Consider the following 16,009-nt stretch of genomic DNA (forward strand, 5'->3'; position numbering starts at 1 on the left):
ACAAGTGAGCATAATTACTTATGGTCCTTAAGGAGCTGAGTAGGACAGCAACCGTTCCAGATAAAATCCCCTTGTGAGGGTTTAGGTTTACTTTCACGCACTGTTTCACTTACTCTCTTTAAACGAACGTACCTGCAGTTGGTGTGTAACAAATATGACAGTCTTTTCCCCAGCTGCACTGCGAATGGCATTGTGGAAGAGATGGTAAGCAACATGGGCGTCCACGGCACTGAGAGGATCGTCTAGCAGCAGGATGGGTCTGTCGCTGTAAAGTGCCCGGGCAAGACTCACTCTCTGCCTTTGACCACCGCTCAGATTGGCTCCTCTTTCTCCAATCTAGATAAACAATGTACAAGTGGAGGTTTCACTAACAGTAGATCTTTTCTATTCACATTGGTTGACAAGGTAACGGCAGAGAATAACAATAAAATGGCAATGAATTTCAATGAAAGTCATTTTGACAAGACCAGAGACTGAGCACTGAGCCTCATTACCTCAGTCATATCGCCGTGAGGTAGCTCACTGATATCAGGAATTAAACAGCAGGCCTCGAGTACAGCATTATACCTGAAGGGAGATTAAGGAAGTCAGAGCCAATTTAGATTTACAGTCTTACTTAAAACATGTCTCAATTTGTGAACATCAGGCAGTGCTGATTCCAGAATAGCAGGTCTTACTTTTCCTCCACATAATCTTTCCCAAACAAAATGTTCTCCCTCAGGGAACTGTTGAGGATCCAGGCCTGTTGAGCGGCGTAAGCAAAGCCCCCGTTTGCAGCGACCGATCCTCCAAGTAAGGTCATCTGTACAGAAACGAGAAACAGGTTGTGCTGAAGATGCCCTTTGTATCTCACAAAGCTTGACCCATTCTGGTCTCGAGGGCCGTGTCCTGCAAGTCAGTGCACAGTACACTTTTTTTGACTTGATCACTTGTCTTGAGTGCACAGCTCAGTCTTCCAGAAAGGTCACAGAGATAAAGGGGCATTTCACACAAGAGACCACAGAGAGAAAAAAGCTCTGATGTGCATTGTGATCTTTCACCTGTCCCAGGAGAGCAGACAGCATCGAGCTCTTCCCACTGCCCACAGCTCCACACACTCCTAGCAGTGAACCCTGAGGACACACAGATCAGTCAATGCCACTCAACTGAGGACTGATAAAACACCCCGCGTTAGCGTTCTCAAAACGTCCTTAAGACTAGCACAGGTTCAGCTGCCTATCAAAAACTACTAACTACTAAATCATATTAGTTCACATTGTACTGTGGTGTTTTAAAATCCCTTTGATCCACAGTATATTGAACCCTTCTGTGGTGATCGGGTTAAATTGGCCCATTTTTGAATTTTAAATCCACATTTGCAATCATCCACATTTGCAATTTTTATAGGCGGTTTTTCAGAGCCAGTGGCTGCAATAATCTTTTGTTTCTCATGATTTTATTGTCGGTCATCAACTATTTGATCAATTGAATTTTTTGTTTCAGTTTGTTCTAGATTTATGGCACCAAGGTCTTTATTATGGTCTATTTGCTGCACAAAAAACGAATGTCACTTTCATTGTTAAATGAATTTGCTGAATTATCCAAATATTTTTAATTTATAAACTAACACCTGTCTACCCTGAAACACAGGCGTCTCATAGTTATAGACATCAGTATATGAAATACGGTGAAAATTGACAGACACTGTGTGAGATGTATGTGTTACCTTGCGGACTGAAAGTTGGACGCGGTGCAGGGTTTTGTGTAGCGGTGGACGCACACTCTGGGTGGAGGAGATGGTGCTCTGTGGGCTCTCCTGCTCCATGGTTGTGAGGAGGCGCTCGGCATTGGGTTCCTGGCCTTTCGCTTTCTCATTCTCTGAGTTAATATAAAGACTCAGCTTCTCCCTCCGGAGCACTCGACGCATGCCTCGTCTTTTCTGGCCTGGCTGTTGCTTTACACTTTTTGTTGGCGTGGGCTGAGCTTTATTCCATGCTAGTGTGGCGTCTCTGAACTCCACAGCATTCTCAGGATCCTCCATTTTACCTAATATGACCTCCTGATCCTCCATCATAAAGAGTTCCTTTAAAGGAAGGAGGAAACAATAGCAGAAAATATAGAGATAAGTGCAAAAGTTTGTATTCCTTCAGGATAAAACTAAAAATAATTAATTAGAAACTTACACAAAATGTAGTTATGTGGGTTTTATTTCTGTTAATCTAGTTAAAGTCTAAATGTGATCTCTGTTATCAAGAGTAAATAAATTCATGCCATAACCTTATGGCATATATATTGGTGGCAGATCTTAAAATGAATACCCATTCACCTGAAAATGCAGGTAACACATGGCACTGGTGGATAAGGTAAATAACCAGCCAAGTAATATTACAGTCATGCTTATTAAACCGTGTAAGAAAACAGACATGATGACTAAAATAATCTGATTTAAATGGGATTTGGTGGACAGTTGCTCTGCCTAAAATGCTGTCTGGCCAACAAAACAAAAATGTTTTTGTTGTTCACCTGAAATCTCTTAACAGCAACAGCGGCCTCTGATAAACTACGCACTGCCAAGGGTGTAATCTTTAGGACAAAAGTCATAGAGTTGAAGACAGCTACAACAGTGAAGGCCTACAGACACAAAGAGATACACAGAAAGAGCCATTTACAACAAGAGCAGCAAACAACAGCTAGTTAGTTGCTTTTTTTGTTACGTACGGAGTATATAATTTGGAAAGAAAGCATACCTGTGCTGCAGTGAGATCATTGCCCAGGGCCATGTGTACAGTGAACGTACACACACTGGCAATCACAGCAATGATTGGAGCTACGCCAGTGGTGAGACTGTGAACTAAACTGCCTTTTTCCAATATTTTCCTCTCCTCTGCTCGAACCTCTAAAAAAAACAAAAGTCAAGAGTCAAGAAGAGTCAGAATAGAGACAAACCTACTTTTATTTGTAGTGCCCAGAGTGCTATGAGATGTTCGTTTATAATGGCCAGACGTTGTTCCTCCAGAACATAAAACAGACAGAGAACCAGGACGGAAGACTGATCTTCATGCCTCTAAGCCCTAAACTAGAATGAAGTGCCTGATGACTGTTGTGAGTTTGGAATGAAGCACCCTGCAGCAGCCTTCCAGCACTATTGTAGTGTTTGCCTTCTAAATAGCTACGAACAAACCAATTGGTTGGATGACGGCCAATTTCTTCTTCATCCATCCAAAAACAACCCAGAGCCATGGCCATAACCTCTACAAAGCCTCAGTGCATCACTGATGTGTTCCTTTAACTCAAACACAAGGCACTGTGAAATAAAACGTAAATATGTGCTTAGAATGATAGTCCATATGGTGTGAGAAAGGTAATTGAAGACAATAGCATTGCTCATGACCGGGCTTTATTGATCACTGAAATTACACTAAAATATTAAAGAGGCTAATTACGCCTTAAATCAAAGGTGCCCAATTCAAGTCCTGGAGGGCCAGCAGCAAGCATACTTCAGTGATTTACTTCATTCAGTGCACCAGTTAATAAGTGGGTTTAGTAGGTATGGTAGAGCAGGCAAATCACTAAACTCTGCCAGATCCCATTTCACTCCGAGACTATTTCCAAACTCACATGTCTGCAGTTCCTACTCTGTTCCTGAAATTGGTAATTAGCTAATCAAGTGAGTCTATAATGAATATGAGTTGTTGTCAGCCTTCAGACTTCATATATAAATATAAATAGTAATCAACTCATTATCATTTTTCTAAGTCATATACTGACTTCTCCTTCTTTGAGTGCTTTCAGTAATTCAGTAGGAACTATGCTAGACTATTTTGTTTATTTAGACTCTGGGTCTGAACCTGTAGATTTAGTGTCAAATACATTACCAGGTAATGGGTGCATGTGCTAAATGGGAAAAATTGATAATATCAAATATCACCACGGAGACTCTGAGCCCTATGGCTTCCCACTATTTGAAGCCCATCTGTTCAATTTCTAGCTTCCATACTGGATAATGGGTTTGGACTTTTTGTTAAATCTTTTTGTTGGGTTAGATTCACTTATTCACCTGGTATATCTCCTTCAATCCTTGTATGAGCAAATTTGTAAAATAGTCTCTCTCTCTCTCTCTCTCTCTCTCTCTCTCTCTCTCTCTCTCTCTCTCTCTCTCTCTCTCTCTCTGTATATGTATATGTTATGTATATATGTTTGTGTTTGTGGTGTGTGTGCAATTCTCTCTTTGCATGCAATATCATGAATCTATCTATCTATCTATCTATCTATCTATCTATCTATCTATCTATCTATCTATCTATCTGTCTGTCTGTCTGTCTGTCTGTCTGTCTGTCTGTCTGTCTGTCTGTCTGTCTGTCTGTTTGTCTGTCTTTCTAGATAGATGTATACAGATAGATTACAATAAACCAAATCTAATCTATTTCTAAGCTTAAGATTTTCTTTAATTATTCTGTGGCAGATAATTTAGCTTCTTTCTATAAACGAATAATGAAAATTTGTAAAATATTCGTACAATAGCACAAAAAAACTATAGTTAAGAAAATAATATTGAAATACATGTAGAAATATGAAATATAGAAATATTTTTATAGGAAATCCCAGCTTATTTTGACTGTATTTGAGATCATTTTAGCCATAAGTAAGATGTCAGTAAGATGCAGTTCCACCTTTTGTCCTTAGGTCTGCACTTTCTGGTCCTGTTCCTGGCCTTTTACCTGCTGTATAAGTGTGTATTTGGCTTTAAGAGTCTGCCTGTAATCTTCAGCTTTGAACTTTCATAGTGATTACTGAAAAGCCCTGCCTATCACTCATATATTACAGCCACCTTCTCCACTAAGCTGCCAGCTAAGTGAAATCTCTCCTCAGACATTAAGCACCAAAGAGTGTTAAATGCTTTTTAAATTAGCCCTGTAGCTCTGGGACTTTAGAAAGCCCTGATTGATGGAATATTCAATGCAGAAAAGCCTCACAAAGAAGAAGATATCTCAGAAATACTTTAAGAACCAGAGGTATGAGAGAAATGCTGTACTGTAGATGCCTTTCTTAGAATCTGAGATGGTGGAGTCTCAAAAGGGACTCATGGCTTACTCTGGACATTTCTGGTGAAAGCTGTTTCCCAGCAGTACAACTTAATGAACTTGATGCTGCTGAGGATCTCATTCATCAGCCTGACGCGCCGGTCCGTGACTACCACACATTTCGTACGGAAGTGGGCTGTCAGCCGCGAGGCCAGCATCTGCATGAAATGGAGAGTAGGATAATATGGAGTGAATCTGTGTTTGAACAGAACAGATATTTTCGACTCAGATCATTTGGGTCATTGAGAGTTGGCAAATTCATTTTAGTATTTCTGTCAATACTACTGTGGTGGAAAGTTCTCCACATTACATATTGCTTAGTTGAGCTCTCCTGCTTGATGTGAAATTGGACCTCCTTATTAGGCAGAAGCATAATAATTTATGCATAGGTTGACTATATGAGGTGAGGAACATCATGCAACATCACTTTAATATATATTAAAATAAACTTCCTTAATACTGACATTATGAAATACATTACTAAAGCTTTAATTGCTATTGCAATCTAGCACATAAAGCCTTATGTGTATTGCTTAATTACTCACCATTAATGGATAGAAGATAATAAATATGATAGAGCCAACAACTGCAGTTGGTCCCAGGAAGGAGATGTTGTAGCTCAGGGCGAGAAGCCCCATCACAGGTCCTCCACCCAGCAGGCAACCCAGTGATACAGCATCATATAGCCGTTGGCCGTCACTGGAGCAAATGTTTATCAGCTAAATAAACAGAAGTCTGGATGTTAGCTCGACTCAAACTGTGATCAGGTCAGATGGGTATTAGCATTATCTTAAATTCTAGGTCTAAATGCATATTTAGCGAGATAAACTCTTATACACTCTGCTTATTATTTAGCTATTCACCAAAATGCACATTATCAGTTTACACAATTGACTACATGTAATGCAGAGATTAAGGGAGACAAAGTGGCAGTGCACATTAGGCAATGCAATTGATACATAAAGTGGACAGAACAATAAATGCAAACAAAAATTAGGTGAAATACTGTATTTAAGAATGCTTATATGGCTGTCACTTAATTAGATCTAGTTGTAGGAAGATTTATGCAATGGTTAAATGTATTTTAAGACCTGCAATACTCAAATATGCATTCCATTCCATAGATTTAGCTAGTTTCTTTATCTTGGGCTTCTGCTTTTTACAGTGTTGTACAGACATCTCAATTCAATTCAATTCAATTCAAATGTATTTGTATAGCACTTTTAACAATGGACATTGTCTCAAAGCAGCTTTACAGAATATAAACACAATACAAATAAATTAATATTATACAAAGATTAATATAATACAAAAATTCAAGATGAATAAGATGTCTGACACATGTAGTGCCATTGATTTCCATTTTGACTGCAATTCACCTTGCTTGCAGTATGCAGACAAATGAAGCAGCATGCACCACTGATGATGCATACAATATATGTATATATCAGTCATAAACAAAGCATTGTGTAGCACAGGATAGAAGGCGAGGACGTTTTCTCACCTCTCCTGTGCTGATTTCTTTAGTGCTGCGCAGACGAAGGATTTTCTCAAAGGCAAACGTGAGAGCTGCCCCCCGCAGGCGTGCAGCTGTGCGATAATTAGTAGCCCACACAAAAGCGATAGTCCAAGAGCGAAACAACTCAGTGAGAAATATACCTCCAACCAAAGCCAGGCCATATGGAAGCCACACCTCTGAACTCTGAGCATACTCCAGCAACGCTCGGACCAGCAGAGCCTGCATGAGACACGGCACAGTGGGAACAGGAGAGCATGGGTCAGAGACGTGAAGGTGTTAAGGTGTTAAGGTGACTGGATATGTGGTATTCCTGGGAAAAAGTCCGGTCATTTAACCAGTCTATTAATTGATAATTACTAATTATTGACTGTTGGGTAGCACATTATTTAAAGATAATATATGATAAAAACTAATAATAATGATATATACGCACACACACACACACACACACACACACACACACACGAACGTGTGTTAATTAGTTAAATAATAGTGAAATAGTAGTGACATAATAATCACACCCTATATATGGGTAGTATATATATATATATATATATATATATATATATATATATATATATATATATATATATATATATATATAAAAAACAAAAGAACATTATGCAAACCAAATTTATCCTTTAACTCTAACATAAAATGGCTTAAAACTGGGACAGGAAACTTCGACCTGTTTGAGATGGATGATTTTGTCCACTAATTTATTCATGATGAATTGAAGCAATGAATTGAGCAAATGATTATATTAAAGTAATTAAGTATGAAATTAAAGTAAATAAATGACATTAAATTATTAAAGAACAAACCAAGGTTAAAGGAAAACCAAAAATGGGTGACAGAAGGCACATCCAAACACAAACACGCATTCCTGAATGGTTTTCCTAACAGGTTTTCTCAGCTACTTCATACTAAAATCACAGGTCAAACATTACTATTATATCAGGTTTATGGCATTTATATCACTTGATTACTAAACCAGTTACATTAAAGATTTCCTCAGTGAGGAGAGCTTTATTGTTGTATAGCTGTGAACATCACCTAATAAAGTCAAGGTCAGATGTGAATAAATACGCTGTAGAGCTGCACTGTTTTGTGTAGGCTTTGAATAACTGAATAAAAAACTCTCTACTGTGAGCACCTCGCTGTTCATTTATAAAAACAGACTTCATACATAAAAATCGAACTCTAGTTGAAGCTTTCAGTCTCATGTGTTATTTAGTTTTTGAAACCACTTTATTTCACAGCACAGCAGCTCCTCTCCAACCAAGCTGATATTTTCATGATTTAAAAAGAGCTCTAGAACTGAATTTTTAACCTCTTTTCCAAAATGATTCTCATGCTGAAAAATTAAATAATGGCTAAATAGCTATCCAGTGATTTGGTTCAAGGTCGTTATTATTTATTTAGTTATATAGTTATTATTATTTATCCACTATTATCTGTTATTATACCATATTAAAAACAAATGACCTTTTTCAGAGAAAATATAAAGCTTATACTCAAAATAAAACTGTGCCTTTCTCAAATCTTAAATGTGAACATTATTATGCTAAACAGTTGAATCTCAATCACAGACAGACAAACAGACAGACAAAACATATGAAAGTTACTGCATCAAAAAACTAGTTTTAATTCTATAAAACATTACTGAGTCAATGAGAACTACTTAAGTTTAGCACTGTTTAAACATCAGGACAGATCAGATCCTGGCCTGTGGAATCCAAAGAGTTCAAATCTTTAAAAGAAATTTAAGAATGAAGAAAATTACGCAGGACACACTGGTCTCCTGATTGCATTGTTAGTGCCAAGCGCACTGATGAAAATCAGTTAGGCTGTGGAAGTTGGGCATTTTAGCCGACTTTGGAGCTCTTTATTCATTAAAATGATGCCTCAGGGACTGCTGGAGAGCTCATTATATTTCCTTCAATCATTTCCTCTGGCTCAGAGACTTTATTAGACTTTATCAGCTCTTTACACTTGTTTATCCAATCAAATATTTTGGATGTATGTAGCAATCTAACTCTAATTTTGTTGCATTGTAGATTCAGAAATAAACTTTTTTTCAGTGCTTTTTCAGTCAGAATTTTTCCACATTAAATTTTTGTTTGAAATAATGAACATTATTATTCATAGTAATGTGAATCGAATCAAATCGTAACCGAAGTTTATTGTTGTATCCCTGACAATTACAAATTTATAAATTGATTGAAAATGTGATTGTTGTGAGAATTGAACATTTAATTCGGTTCAATTCAACTTTAATCGTAGGGAGCATTTAACAATGGACATTATCGCAAAGCAGCTTTAAAGGAATCTAAAAAATCATAATAAAAATTACAAAATTACATTTCTGTTCATCACTAATGAGCAAGGAAATAGTGGTTAGGAAAAACTCCCTGAGACGGCATAAGGAAGGAACCTTGAGTCAAAAGGGAACCTTATCTGGGTGACACCAGAGAGAGTGATTATAAATTATTTCCTTTCTACAACTGCATATATAGTTATGGATTTTTGATGCTATAGAACATCCCTGCAACTAGATATCTCATGTTATCATATTATGTTAAAACATGTATCCGCAGTCATTCCTTCACTTTATATTGAAGTTTATACTGTAAGACTAAAAGTCTATGACTTTATATGACTTTTCTGAAAAATTGAAACTGGAGACTCCTTCCATCTCCTTACAGAATATAACCCAAAATCTTTAAAATTTGTAGCACCATTTATACATGATTAATTGTACAGTTCTAATATTTATGTGTTTATAATTTTGCAGCAGTCATGTTGTACATAAGCCAGGACCTGACCTTTGTAACTGAATTTAGCTGGCAGTGAGAAATTCATTTGGCATTACGCAAAGATTAATGCTGTTAGATTCTGAAAAAACACAACCTATTAATCAAATAGGAGAGAATAAAATGGCCTGGTCAAAAGTCCAGAAACTGTTGATTTATTATGCACTCCGTTCAGTACTGGTTCTGTGTATTAGTAAGTGATTTCAAATCTGAGCACACTTTTAAACTCAAGAATTCTGAAATCTTTGTTGAGTGTGTGTGTGTGTGTGTGTGTGTGTGTGTGTGTGTGTGTGTGTGTGTGTGTTAGTGTGTGTGTGGGGTACAGTAGGTAGGTAAGTACTGTATATGTTGATCCTTATACATTGCTACAAAACACTGCTGTAAGAGAATAAAGATGGCTGCTACTCACAGGACCTATGAAGGTGATCACCGTGTATATAAGGAGAAAGAGCAAAGCCATCAGAAAGCGTGTTTTACAGAACCTCCAGAAAACTCTGGAGAGAGACGCTCCATCTCTGCCTTTTTTCTTCAGCTCGGCATGCCACAGAGCCTGTAGCCTGAAACATGACACACAGACACAGAATTGAGCATCAGTGCTTGTATGAAATGAAATAAAAATGAACGATATGAACGACAATCACAAGGAGCAATTTTCCCAGCAATCCTAGTTTGTAGCTTTTATATCCTTTTATGGAATAAAACATAAATATTTGAACATTTCTGCTAGAAATTCAAAGGTTATCATGTCAAATCTCATCACCGTCTCTGCTGAGCTCTTTATCTACTGGTTACTTGTCTTTATAACTAAAATATAACAATGTAGGTAAAGATTACACACAGACCGCGGCAGTACGGGAGGTGAGCTGAATCATTATTCAATTCAAATCGATTTTATTTGTGTCACACTTAGAACAATAGACTCTGTCATTAAAGCTGCTTTACAGAAATCGTGACATAGATTTAGATCCCTAATGACCAAGCCAGAGGAGACAGAGGTAAAAAAAAAAAAATACCCAAGACAACATGAGGTCGAACCCTACTCTCCTCCTTTATGGAGAGAGGAAAGATAATGGTGTTGCTTTTCACTGTTTCTCAGAAAAAGGCTTGATTCGTCTTAAATTCCTGGAAGGCCTGATTATTACGAAGGACAAATAACTAATGAGGCAAAATGATTGAAACCACCTGAACAGCAGTTGCAGTTTTTTTTTAATTCCATCTCCACAGAATTTTATTAGGAAGCAATTTCCCACAATTCAATTGCATCCCAGCTGAGAAAGCAGTGGTCATCTTGTAATAAACACATTCAGTCATGGACACATGCCTTCTGAATGAACGACAAATCAATCAGGAATCAAGACTGGTATAATTTTCCAACAGAAAATAATCTAGCATCTTTTTTCATTTTAGGTAACTAGCATGGGAAATATTTACAATAATGATACAACTAAAAACGGGGGGCACGGTGGCTTAGTGGTTAGCACGTTCGCCTCACACCTCCAGGGTCGGGGTTCGATTCCCGCCTCCACCTTGTGTGTGTGGAGTTTGCATGTTCTCCCCGTGCCTCGGGGGTTTCCTCCGGGTACTCCGGTTTCCTCCCCCGGTCCAAAGACATGCATGGTAGGTTGATTGGCATCTCTGGAAAATTGTCCGTAGTGTGTGATTGCGTGAGTGAATGAGAGTGTGTGTGTGCCCTGCGATGGGTTGGCACTCCGTCCAGGGTGTATCCTGCCTTGATGCCCGATGACGCCTGAGATAGGCACAGGCTCCCCGTGACCCGAGGTAGTTCGGATAAGCGGTAGAAGATGAATGAATGAATACAACTAAAAACACTATATAGATGCAGTGCAGGCACCAAAACAAGGATTTGTCTCTGGTCAGTTAGAGCTTAACTTTTAGTTTGTACTGTAGATCTTTACTTTGAAAAACTTAAATCTTAAAAGAAAACTGTGAAGGAATTTCCAGTCTAGGGCTGAGGAGACGGCTCTTATCCTTCTGTTTAATATAAGGCATTTATACCTCCATACAAACACAATCTCTCTCTCTCTCTCTCTCTCTCTCTCTCTCTCTCTCAGTCTCGCTCTCTTCCTCTCTTTCAAACACACACACACAAACACACACACACACACACACACACACACACACACACACACACACACACACACACAAGCATTCTTAACATAGCCTGTCTAAGTTTGGCCCACTGCCAGTAACTAGAGAGTGAGACCTTGAGGCATGACACAGTGAAAAGTAACACCTGTCCCCTCTCCGGTGGCGGATGAGAGTTTCTCGAACCTTGCTGTCAGAACATTATCTGCCCTTTGATCACAGGCCACACTTCTTGGTAGCTTAGCTCTACGCCGGCTGCCAGCCGACATCCCGAACTGAACTCAAGACAGAATGTAAACCAGTCCAGTTTCCATAAGGTAGCCGATCCTTGCTGCAAATGAACGTGTCAACAATCAGCTTTGAGACTGAAGTAGCAATGACATAACTACTTAGCAGGATGTATCATGAGGAGAACACTCCATCTCTGTCTAATCTCTAAACCTTGCTATTAATAACACCCACACGCCAGATCTGCCTACACCGTGAGAGAGAGAGAGCTATGAGATGATATATCCATGATTCTCCAGGGAATCCCACATTAACCCTACCTCTTTTCCCAGACACACACTCAAGCCAGTGCTTTCAACTTTTATCCAGGTGCTGTTTTTTTCACATTCTATGTTTATTCACACTCTGCACTCTGGCAAATACTGCACTCTGGCAAACATGACAGGAATTCCCAACCACACCTAACCTCCAATCCTTCTATTTGAACAAATATATTCATGGTTCTCAAAAATAGAACCAGTAAAACCTGACTCCTGTATCATACAGTAACACTGATATGATTGAGTCATAAACATGTCGTGTTGTCACGGTGACTGGTGTGGGAAGCTCTTTTCAACCTGGAGAAGCTGGGAATTTCTGGTTAACACCAGCATATTTGTTAATCATAAGCTGGAGCTTTCAGTAATGCAACTTTGATCAGTAATGAACTTTTGCACTAATGCGAGTGGAGCTGGAAGGGATATTCTAAATTCATCTTTTTTTTGTTCTTGCTCCAAGCCTGCACCATGACAGGATGTTCTCATACAGGATACTAATGAAATTAAAACAGTTACATTTGGCAGATGTTCTCATCCAGAGCGACTTACGTTAATTTTATTTATACAGATGAGGGCCTTTTAGGGCCTTGATCAAGGGCCCAGTGGTGGCAGGGAGGTTGTACATGGGATTTGACCTCACAACCTTCTCATCAGTAGTCCAACGCTTTAAGCACTGAGCTACCATTTCTGAGTGACAGCCACAAGTGACAGTAAGTCAGGCTGAATCACACCAAACTGTTGTTGTTAGTGTTTTTTCTCATGTCCAGTCATGTTAAAAATAAAATAAAATAAAATAAAATAAAATAAAATAAAATAAAATAACAACAACAACAACAACAACAATAATAATAATAATAATAATAATAATAATAATAATAATAATAATAATAATAATAATAAATGCTTACAACATGATGACATTGTCAGGTTACATAACACTTTGGTTTGGTTTTTAAAGGGATTTTAGAGAGAGGTAAATACAACCCATGGAGATAATATAGAAGAAAAGCTATTATTATTATTATTATTATTATTATTATTATTATTATTATTATTATTATTATTATTATTATTATTATTGCTGTTGTTGTTGTTGTTGTTGTTATTTTATTAATTCTTTGAATCATCCATCACACAAGTCCCAGTGAATGAGTAGTTACCATAGAAACATACCACATTAGAACAAGAGTATTAAAATGAACCTAAAACTGGAATTATAGCTGGAACTAGAAAATTAAGAAGAGAAAATGAATCAAAAAGCTTATTAACAATCTGATTTTAGATTTCAACAATGCAGTAAACAAAATAATAATGCATTATATAACCTGATATACCCGTGTGCTAAAAATTTATGCATTTAAAAAGTTATGCATGCAACAACTTACTCCAGGCATTAAAAAGTAGCATATATATAATATATATAAGACATTCTAACTGTGCTTATAATGCATTATGAATACTGGATTCACAGGATGTTTTGCTGTGTAATATGTTGTAGTTAATGTATTTTAATGAAAGACAGATTATTTGGCAGCTATTAATGTTAGTCACATGATCCTGTTGTTGTTATAGGACATATGACTGAGGCGTTGCTGTACTTGTGACAATTAAGACATTCTAATAGCCTGTGATGGCTGCTCACCTGTGAAAATTGGATTCGGAGGCTTCGTGGCAGGACAGGCCCCACACATCCTCCATCAAGAGGCACGACGCTTTGTGTGCTTTCCATGCCAGTGGAGAGAGCCAGTGCAGGGTCATGAAGGAGAAAAGGCCAGCATTATCCACAGGGTGCTGATGCCTGTGACACAATAACAACATAAGTTCAGACACACACCGTGCAGCTGAGGAGAGCTAGTGTGGCTGCATGTAAAAGAGGGTTTGAACAGCACTTTTCAGTTTCCTCACAAAACTGTTGCTGTGCAGGAAAAAGTTCCGCTGAGCTTTTATCAGCTCGCGTGTTCAAACATGGAGCAGGCTGTGAGTGGAGGATAAGGGCCTCCTTATCAAGGCCTCATTTAGCTCGCACCACTTTAAGCTTTCGTCTACAGAAAACTCAGTCTTAATACGCACTGATAGCTGTAGCAGAGTCATCTTACTTGTGTGTGATCCTGAAAGGCTTCAGTAACTGCAAACTCTGATGGTATCTCCCTTGTCTTTTTGTCTTGTAGTCCAGATCGTCCTCCTCTAGGTCTGCCTGGGTCTCCGGGCAGGACAGGGGCAAAGCCTCAACCCGGAGAGCAGCCTGCAAGGCATCTGGGTGCATTTCTGCTTTCTAACAAAGACATACAGACACTGAACCCTTACAATGTGACTTCTGCAACCTTTGTCATGGATTAGTGTAAAGCTCCATGCCAGAGAGCGCGAGAGAGAGAGAGAGAGAGAGAGAGAGAGAGAGAGAGAGAGAGAGAGAGAGAGGAGCTGTTTGTCTGCATATGCTAACTGCAGACGACTGAATGTACCTTGCACGGTGAGGAGGGTATATATTTAAAGTGCTTATCTATTTAAAGAGAGCAGTTGGTGTCCTCAAGGACTCATGGACAGTAAGCCCAACACACGAGCCTGTCACTGATCTGTCTGTGGCGTAATCTGTGATGACGTCAATTCAGCTAAAAGTATCAGCAGCAAAAATAAAAACAAGCGCTCTGATTATGAATTCAGACTTTTTATTTTATTAACAATGCACCTATTGTGTAATTATTGATATAAGATTAGGATCTAAGTGGCATGGGGAATGGGGTGTCAGTAAAAAGATAGTTCCCAGTTTTGGCCCATGCTCCATCAGTTTCACTGCAGTAGCTACTGTCACCGATTCAGTAATAACAGTAAGGTTAATAGAAAAAGGTTCACAGTTACAAAAGTTAAAAATGTTAGTTAGTGAGTCCTGGGAGTTTAAGGAGTTGAATGATACTCTGTATTAAAGCAGTCTTCAAATTTCCTGCAACAAGCTATGTATTTCCTCTGAGATTACAAAACATTTGCTATGATAATAATAATATGTGTCATTTTTTCTTTGGAGTGTAAAACTTAAAGAATTATTAAGGGCTCCTCTTACCCAACACTACAAGAAAAAAAAAATACAAAACACACCTTAAGGAAATTTACATTCTCCTTTGAGGGCTGCTGGAAGTAAAACAAAATTTGCATACTCATTCATGACTGTTTTAATGACTCATTAATGACTCTATTTTTTTGTACACAAAGGAAATGAATGTAAATTGCAGGATGTAGCTAAGAAAATGGAGGCGAAATAAACACTTATTGTACGCATTACATTTTTCAGTTCTTATCTTATTTACCTGTTAAATGACGTGTTTGGTTTAGAAATATGATTAACAATTAACACAGGGTTTGGATAAAGTTTGTGCACTTCCCCATTTCTTGAGCAAATGTAAACAAACTACACCTAGCTGTTAAACAATCACTGTTTCTCTGTTTCTGTAACTATATATATATAGTTATAGTTATGCATAAATAAAGTATAATCTTTTTTTATGTTTCCAAAGCTTCAGAAAGTTTTTATAATTATATAATTACAATTATATTTTCTTAATTCAATAAAAAAAACATTTAATTATAGTAGAATAATTAGATTGGTGAATGTATATGAACAACAAATCAATAACAAAGAGCTGAAAAAGATGTTGGAAAGGGAAATAACTTACATCTCAGACTGCTCCAAGCTCAGGATTTTCACCCACTTGTCTTTACAACATTATTTCTTCTTCTTTCTATTTCAGTTATTATTATTATTATTATTATTATTATTATTATTATTATTATTATTACAATCTGTGCTGCAGTTTTCAGCCTCTTGCCTCAACATGTCACATCTCCTTACAGAAAACAAACACAACCCTATAGAGTGAGTACAGAAATAAATGAAATAAAACAAAAGCACAAGGAGACACAGAAAAGTTCCCAGCAGCAGAGTCGCACTTTCAGCTGTGGGACCTTTCACACACG

General features: G+C 37.9%; 1 protein-coding gene across 3 annotated transcripts in view; it reads right to left on the minus strand.

The window, feature by feature from the left end:
• The window catches only part of wu:fb13g09 (ATP-binding cassette sub-family C member 5), a 35,085-nt gene extending 19,076 nt beyond the window's left edge, over nucleotides 1–16,009 (minus strand). For 2 of the 3 annotated variants that reach the window (XM_060886148.1, XM_060886146.1), the window contains exons 1-15: nucleotides 15,709–16,009; nucleotides 15,134–15,166; nucleotides 14,143–14,318; nucleotides 13,689–13,844; nucleotides 9,805–9,952; nucleotides 6,565–6,798; nucleotides 5,606–5,779; nucleotides 5,071–5,218; nucleotides 2,727–2,875; nucleotides 2,503–2,610; nucleotides 1,706–2,062; nucleotides 1,041–1,112; nucleotides 678–802; nucleotides 495–567; nucleotides 133–336 (exon numbers count right to left, since the gene is read on the minus strand). In XM_060886148.1, the coding sequence (XP_060742131.1) occupies nucleotides 133–336; nucleotides 495–567; nucleotides 678–802; nucleotides 1,041–1,112; nucleotides 1,706–2,062; nucleotides 2,503–2,610; nucleotides 2,727–2,875; nucleotides 5,071–5,218; nucleotides 5,606–5,779; nucleotides 6,565–6,798; nucleotides 9,805–9,952; nucleotides 13,689–13,844; nucleotides 14,143–14,309 (2,115 nt within the window). In that variant the 5' untranslated portion in view covers nucleotides 14,310–14,318; nucleotides 15,134–15,166; nucleotides 15,709–16,009. The remainder of the gene's footprint in view (nucleotides 1–132; nucleotides 337–494; nucleotides 568–677; nucleotides 803–1,040; nucleotides 1,113–1,705; nucleotides 2,063–2,502; nucleotides 2,611–2,726; nucleotides 2,876–5,070; nucleotides 5,219–5,605; nucleotides 5,780–6,564; nucleotides 6,799–9,804; nucleotides 9,953–13,688; nucleotides 13,845–14,142; nucleotides 14,319–15,133; nucleotides 15,167–15,708) is intronic. The other variant, XM_060886147.1, reaches the window with a different exon arrangement.

The sequence above is a fragment of the Tachysurus vachellii genome, chromosome 14 (assembly GCF_030014155.1).
Source record: "Tachysurus vachellii isolate PV-2020 chromosome 14, HZAU_Pvac_v1, whole genome shotgun sequence".
Lineage (NCBI taxonomy): Eukaryota > Metazoa > Chordata > Actinopteri > Siluriformes > Bagridae > Tachysurus > Tachysurus vachellii.